This window comes from Fulmarus glacialis, unplaced genomic scaffold, assembly GCF_000690835.1.
Source record: "Fulmarus glacialis isolate BGI_N327 unplaced genomic scaffold, ASM69083v1 scaffold38865, whole genome shotgun sequence".
NCBI classification, from domain to species: domain Eukaryota; kingdom Metazoa; phylum Chordata; class Aves; order Procellariiformes; family Procellariidae; genus Fulmarus; species Fulmarus glacialis.
The window spans coordinates 268-7,889 of record NW_009213036.1 but is presented as its reverse complement, the minus strand read 5'-3'; the positions used below and the strand labels follow the sequence as shown (position 1 = coordinate 7,889).

Genomic DNA, 7,622 nt, shown 5'->3' with positions numbered 1-7,622 from the left:
GGTGGCCCTGTAGCGTGGCAGCGGGGAGCCCGGCACAGCGGGGAGGCGGGGTGGCAGCCCCACCGCAGGGACATCGCACGCTCAGCCCTGTGTGCTAACTTTAGTTAGCGCTTCAGTGTCACCTGGGGTGGAGCCTCGCTTTGTGCACTTGCCTTCTGGCTGCGCCCTAAGCCTTGGTTTTATTTTATTTTTTGCAGGTTTACGGCCAAGGGTCTGGCCTGGACTGTAGGCACCATGTCCAGAAGTTAAACTTGCTGCAGGGTGAGGCAGAGGAAGCTATTGGTTGGACATCTCGGTAGAGTGTTTGATCTTTATTTGCTTGTTTCTTTTGATGTGCCACGGTTGATGCACATCTTCACACACTGGGTGCCTGTTACCTAATTTGAGCTCACAGGAGGGTTTTCTGTCCTGTTGTAGAGCCATGACATGTGCTGGTTTTGTCGTCACCTCGTACCAACAAGCTGTTTGTTGGGTTTAGTGTCCTGGCATGTTTCTTTTGACAAGGACTTTTTTCAGATAAGTTTAGTTGATCAATAATGTGTGTTGGTCAGGCTTTTAACCATTAAAATATATGCAATAGGTGTTTTGTTTTGTTTTTAAATTGGTCTTTCTTATTTACTGTTTGACGAGCTGACTGTGGAGGTGTCCATCTTACAGACTGACAAGCCGTGCAGAGGTGCATCCTCAGAGAGAAAATACCCTCCACTCTAAGCTATTGCTACCTAACTGTTGGCGTTCAGGGGTTTCACACTGTGAATCTGTTGAGTAATGGCTGCTGCTATTGATAAAAAGACTTGTTTGGTGCAAACATTTGGTTTGCTGGGCTGGAAAATCTGAGTAGCACTTTCCTGTTTATTTCATTCCTGAATCTGTTTACAAATCACCTAATCCTGAACTGGTCTTGAACTGGTCCAGCTTCCTTTTTACTCAAGGTTATTTTCAGAAATCAGTCAAAGCTAGTTAGATAACTTCGTTGTGTATATGCAGTGCTTCAGGGTTAAGCTTTGGGAAGAAAACTCACTTTATCAAAAAGGGTTGCTATTTCTATTCTCAAAACGTTGTGAAATTCAAAACATTGTGAAATAACTTCCCTTTTTCCTTGGTTGCTTGGGATATAATTAGTGGGTTTAAACTGTTGTCCTAAAAGACACGCTGTTATATCCCTGGTTATGATCAGTTAGAATTTAGCACTTCATTATTAGTGGCTTTAGATGAAGCTTGCTACTCTGTTTGTATAGAAGGAACGAGGGCTACCCTCTAACTAGATTTTTTTCAAGTATTTGGGCAATATGTCTTGCAAATCCTTCATTTGACATCTTCTTTTCTATAGATCCTTTTTTTTTCTGACATGCCGCCTATCTGGTGTTCCTATCCATGCTTTCTATCCAATCCCTTGTGCTATGATTAGGTTATTTGAAAATTATAAATCAACAGATGGAAGTGTGTTCTAGAAACTCTAGTTTAAACCTCTATTTTAGGTGTGTAGAAGAATCTGTAAGTGACGGCAAAAATATAGCAGCCCAACATGAAGACAGTTTGGTCCAGCAGGTAAGATACTTGCAAAGCTGAGGTAAATACTAACCCATACTGACCTAGGTGAATCAAAGTGAAATCAGTGATCCCTTTATATGGGCTCAGATAGCTGAAATATATATATAATCAGAGAGGTTCCAGCAAAGAGAATGAGATGTATACAGAAACTCTGCTCCACTGGGATACTGAACCTGGGAACACGATACAGGAACATGTCTAAACTGACTTGTGATTTAAGGTATTCAGCACATACATAACAATGCCAAAAATGAGAACCCTGTATTTTGCTGTTTTCAGTAATTCTCTGATTTTGTAGGAGGAAAGGGCAGAAGTCAGTCGCTGGAGTAAATACCTGGACAAGGACAGTGAAGATCAGGAAGACAGGGAGGAAGAGGCAGGTGCAGAAAGGCAACATTTCTGTTCCCGGAGGAAGAACGCTGTGGAAGAACAAAGGTACAGAAAGAACTTTTTTTTTTTGATTCCTACCCCCAAGTGGTGACATTTGGTTTGGAGATGTGGGAGGTAGCTCATCTCTGATAGCTGAACAAAGTACAGGCTGCAATGTACAACTTGAGCAGGGATTTGGTATTTGGGGGTAAAACTGCTCTTATTGCTAGAGCCATGCATTTTATGAACATTTCTGGTTATTTGTGAAAAAAAATCACAGTGGAGCTAATCTGTCCTCTTTGTGAATGGTTTTCTTGGCCAGGAAACACCAGAAGAGCTTCCTCTCCAGTGATCTTCAAGAATATGCAGAAGAAAATGGAGTTTTCCAGCTTGCCTACCAAGCCAAAAAGGTTAAAACCTCTGAGGTATTTTAGTTGTAGAAGATGCTTCCTACCAGTAAAACAAAACAGTGTTCTCCTGACCTCTTTTGTGTCATCATAATTTTGAAGTTTTATGAGTCTTCCTCTGCTCTTCTGTTTGAATGACTGGGGAGGAGAAGAAAATTGTGTCTGGACCTCTCTGAAAGGTTTTAGTCAGGCAAAAACAATGCCAACTTGTGTAAGCTGAGTGGTTGAGCTGGATTCCTCTATCAGCACAGTTGCAAACTATGCGGCTTTGCCTTACTGAGCAGTGGCACCTGTGTGGTATGCAATTATTAAGGCTCTGTGATTACTGCAGTGCCAGTGAAGTTGGCCTGAGCCTTCACAGCCCATAGGCCCACCCAGCACATCAGCCTCAGCTCTGCCTCAGAGGGCTGGTGAGAATTTGGATGCATTTGAAGGACCTGAGTGCTCTTTCTCTGCCTGCTTCTGTGCAGCTGGATTTATAACCAAGCTCTCTTTCTTCTTACAGCGCAAGAAATGTTTAGTAGCAGCGCCTGATCAAGGTGATGGAGATGCTGTTTCTGGAGACAGTATGGTTCCTGCTGTCTGTGAGTCCGTAGTGCCTGAGGAGAATACTCAAACCCCAACTGCTTGTACCAAACCCTCGAAGTGGGAAAAATTTCTCTCACATTCTGACAGCAATAGCAAAAATGCTGCCAGGGTCACCTTGTCACCACAGGAGGGCAGTGGAAGGTTGGGGCTGCACAGCACCACTGTAGCAGACCCTGGCATGGCCAGTAGATGCTCCGAACAGGCTGGAAGAACTCTACCTCAAGGTAGAGGTGTTGAATTTAAAAAGCATGTGGCTAGCGCTGAGCGGCTTGCCTCGAAACTGCCTGGCACTGTGGTGCCCAGCACCAGTTGCTCAGTTGAGGAGGGCGTGTTGTTCAAAGAGCCTCAAAGCCAATTGGAAAGGGTGGGATCTGGTGCCTTAGACACCACTGCAGGAAGGTGCTGGTTGGATAGCACGAGGGCAAACACCCTTGTTAACTCTGCTAGGCTTTGGCCCAGCATTAATGTTTCTTGTGAACACCTCTTCTGCACAGGTGAGGAGTTTGATGATGATCTCTAAGTTCAGGCATCTTTGGCATTGCTGTCTTGTTTGTCTCTGTAATGTATTTGGTATGTTGAGTTCTGAGGCAAGATTTTGAACTGAAGATGGCTTTACTCTAATCCTTGCAGAACTGCACTATTAAAGTTGTTTACTTGCTCTGTGGCTGTTTTGCGGGAAGGGTACGAGGGAGGAAGAAACTGTTGCAGTGGGTACATAGTGTTGTCTAGCAACCTCATCAGCTAGAAATAAGAATGGAAGTAGGTCAGCTTCAGGAAAGAAAGCTCCAATGCTCTAAGGAGTCCTGGCCGGTACAATTAAATTCTGTCATTAATTCCCCATTACAAACTACAGCTCTTTTCCCCTGTGCTACCTCTTTGTTTAGATCTCCCATAGCAACCCTTTCTTCCAGAGCTGCAGAGCAGGCTTCAGAGCTGGCAAAGCATTTGATTTCCCTCCAGAAGTGTAGCCCTAAGGGGGTACACCAAGGTATGTACAAAAAGGCAGGCCTACAGTCCTGGGCTACCTCCCTTGCACAGGGAGCTGCCTGATGAAATCACATGCTCTTAGCAAGTCCTTCCACTCTTTTAATTAAGGAATACAGCTGTGATACTTAAACACTCACACAGAGTCATCACAGGAAGTAGTATTTATTTTTCCTCCATTCTACAAGCACTTAGGAACATGAAACAAAAACCCTTAGCCGAGAGAAAGATGAACCGCTGAGTAAGTTGTACTGCATTGCTTGCTTTCAGTTAGAAGGGAAGTGCTTTTGGTTACAGAGACTACTACAAGTGAGGTGGCTGCTTGGAATACTGGATGGCATCTAGTGCTGCCCCGATGTCGCAGTTCTTTGTCTGCAGGAGTCGAGTGAGCCATCCACCCTCATCAGAGAAGCCCATAGAGAGCATCTGGGACAGAGATTCAATGAGGCGAGGGTCTGCTTCTGTTAAGAGAAGAACAGTTTAAAGTTGCAATATTTCATGTAACTGGCAAACCAGCCAAGGCTTTAATACCACACAGCAGGTAGGCTGGCGCTAATCCTAGTAAATCTAGCATAGCCAGTTAAATGCTAGAAGACAGGCCCTTCTTTGTCTCCCAGGAGGGCAGATGTTTGAGATAAGATACATAACCAGCTAAGAAAACTGCTGAGTCAGACTCAGCTGGCCTTGCTGTAGGACTCTGTGCTGTTGATCTCAGTTAAGTGGGCTGGCATACTGTTACCATAAAAATGCTGTCTTGAAGTCACAGGATGTACTAGTCTGTACTAGTCAGCATACAGACTCTCTTCAAAGAGTCTCTCTTGAAGAGTACAGAGTAAGGACATGATTTAGGATACCACCTTTTTTCATGTTGCTTGAATGGCATATTAATCTAAGGTCAGAAGTCTTATTATGACTTAGCTGCCACATGCAAGAAGAGAACCACCTGACCGTCTCTAACAGGGTGCAAGAGCTGCCATACCTGCTAACAAAGTTTGGACAAGTTTAGCTGTAACTTATGTGACCCTGGTTTCTACCATCTCTAAATGCAGGTCTGCTTATGTCAAGCAAGTTGGCAGTTCCCAAGTGAAAATTACTCTCAGTTATGAAACCTACATACATTCTCATACCTGGTGGGAGATGTGGGTAAAGTGCAGCTTCTCGCAGTCCTGTAGGTCCTGCTTGGGGAGCATCCTGAGATACATCCAGGGAGCTGGGACCCTCTGTCTCTGGCATTTGCAGAGACTGCAGTTCACCTGTGGAAGGATCCACTTCTTTGGAAGATAAGTGGGTCCAGTCCTCATCACCCCCTGATGAACTGCTGGACTCACTGTGTTCCTGAAATGGAAAGAAAAAAAGGTCCAGGTGCTGCACTGCTTTCCAGGTAGGATGCCTGCTCCTACTATCTGCCTTTAATATGAAGAGTTACATCCCCAAGAAGTCCCACCACCTTTGCTGTAAACCTGTAAAGCAAAGGTGCTGTATATCACTTAATCTGCTCACATCTTAATATTCAATCCCACAATGCATGCTAAATGATTATCTTCCTTTCTAGTAAAGCCTCAGCAAGCATATTAGATTAGCGTCATGGTTCTTGTACCTGGGACTGGAAGCTGCCATCTTCCATTTGTGTGGGCACAGGATCTATCACCATGTCTTGTATCTGCTCTGCAACAGCATTTACTTCTGCAGCAGAATCTGTGTTATTCCTGTCTGGTTTGGTCTGAACGTTCTGGTCAAGAGTACTGCTGCTTGACTCAGCACTGTTCTTCTCTTGACTGGGAGAAGCAGGAGTCACTTTGCTTCTCTGTCCTCCATGTTCCACATCAATATCAACTTCAATACCTAGAAATGCATTTGAGATGGAGAAAGCCTTACACAGATTTTTCCAAAGCACAGTCCTAAAAGAACTTGGATCAATCCTAGTCTAAATGCCATAAGGTTTCTGTAATCCTACAGCTTGCCATGTAACATGTGGGAATTAAAATGCAAAGCATTCTTTAAACAAAGAATAGTTAAGCACCAAGTAGTCATCTTCCTTTAGACAGACAAGCCATACATTTAGAGGGTCAGGGCAAAAGTTATCTACGTCCACATAGGCCAGGCAAAATCCTGAGTCACCACTGATTTAGTTTTACAGGGGTGACATGTTAATGAAATCTTTCCTCATTTCCTTCCAAAGAAGGGCACTGAAAAGGTACCACATGGCTGTTCTAAGCCTAGGCATTATTAGTACCAGAAGTAAATTAAGCCTTCAAGGCTTAGTAGCATGAGGTAGGTCCGGTATCAGTCACAACAGCTGACTGCTGCTCCTGTTAAGAGGACCTTTAAGCCAGTCTTAGGGGATTGGGATAAACTGCAAGTCACTTACCCAGGGGGCTCAGAAAAGCTGCAACACTCTCCCCAACATTCTTTAAGAAGGTGACATTGGGGTCCTGAGGCTGGCTGTTAGTAGAAGCTTCTAGAAAAACAATTTCTGTTAGCACACTAAAGAGCACCTACAGAGTGTATCCCCATGAGATCCTGGTGCTTATTTCCTGTCACTCACATACACTGCACAACAAAGGCAGTACAGAGACAAAAACTAACTCTGAGCTACCTCTGGAACAGAAAACCAGTGGCATTAGCATTGTTAAGGCTCATTAGCCATGCTGAAAGGCAGATCTGGAGTAGAGTAGCAACATGCTTGACCTAACAGCTCGGCTTGGTTTGGTTCCAGATAGTCTCTGCATCCTCATCCACTGCACAGGCCCAAGCATGCCTTAAAATAATCCCACTCTATGCTAGGTGCTAATTATATTTCAAGCAAATTAGATTAGTTCCTATGTCTATTTTGCCACCCAGATTCCACCCTGTGCCGCAGAGCGGCTACTCTGGCTTCCACTACCACCTTGTTTACCAAAGCATCTCCTCTTACCTTCTGCAGTGGGTGGACTGGAGGCTGCAGCACTGGCTTGGGCTTGTTCGGAGTTTTGGCATGGAGCTGCAGGGCCAGGATATCCCCAGCAGTGCATCCATGGGAAGGGTGGAACACCATGCCGCATTTTACGGAGCCAGCGTCCTCGGGGAAGCCACTGTAAAGGGTAATGTTCATGGGGCTCTGTTCACACAGCCAGATTCTGAGTAACTGAAACTTATGACTTAAATTGGTAGAATATGCCATTCATTAGTTCCCCTCCATAGATTTTGCTCACCTCAAATGCATTTAGCAGTGGGCTTTGAAACATCACCATGTTGTGTTCCTTGTGGATGCCTTTACCCTCGCAGGTGCTGCAGAGGTCATAGTCTGGACAGACAGTGCACTTGAACCTGGCACCCACCACCGGCCCTTCACAGCCATCACAGATCACGTTGGGGTGCACCATGTCGCGGGGAGGCTCCTGGCCGCACTGCGAGCGATGTTCCCGCCTGCACTCCTTTTTCTCTATTAAGGAAAGGAAACTTCACATCAAGAACGAGGTTACTATTTAAAGGCTGGGTATCAGGCAGAGGAGAGGGAGGCACAAACAGCCCTTGTCAGAACAGTATTGACTTACTAGGTCAGTTTATTTTTATGCTGGCTGCCAAACACAAGCTGGGGGCATGTAAGAGAACTTAAACCAAGCGCAAAGGGGTGTCGCAAAGATACCTGCTCCTCAAACTGAGCATGCCTTATCCTTAACAGTCTCTTGGCGTGTTTATTTTAGATTAGTACTGCACTACCCCATTTGGCTTCTCGTCCTGCAA

The 7,622-nt window shown here is 45.0% G+C and overlaps 2 protein-coding genes across 2 annotated transcripts; one reads left to right on the top strand and one right to left on the bottom strand.

The window, feature by feature from the left end:
* Positions 1–197: 197 nt before the first annotated feature.
* Positions 198–3,435, top strand: LOC104072065 (chromosome unknown open reading frame, human C5orf45; the record flags this gene model as incomplete). Its single annotated transcript, XM_009578066.1, has 7 exons — positions 198–295; positions 1,479–1,548; positions 1,850–1,986; positions 2,243–2,330; positions 2,833–3,078; positions 3,181–3,289; positions 3,410–3,435. Coding segments are annotated over 7 exons (774 nt in total), but the record flags the coding sequence as incomplete, so codon positions are not given.
* Positions 3,436–4,050: 615 nt separating this feature from the next.
* On the bottom strand, positions 4,051–7,335 carry SQSTM1 (sequestosome 1). The gene is made up of 6 exons (XM_009578065.1): positions 7,091–7,335; positions 6,814–6,970; positions 6,268–6,357; positions 5,497–5,741; positions 5,027–5,234; positions 4,051–4,360 (listed from the first exon to the last, which is right to left on the bottom strand). Exons 1-6 carry the CDS (start codon positions 7,259–7,261, stop codon positions 4,203–4,205), a joined length of 1,029 nt encoding a protein of 342 aa, XP_009576360.1. The 5' UTR covers positions 7,262–7,335; the 3' UTR covers positions 4,051–4,202.
* Positions 7,336–7,622: the final 287 nt, after the last annotated feature.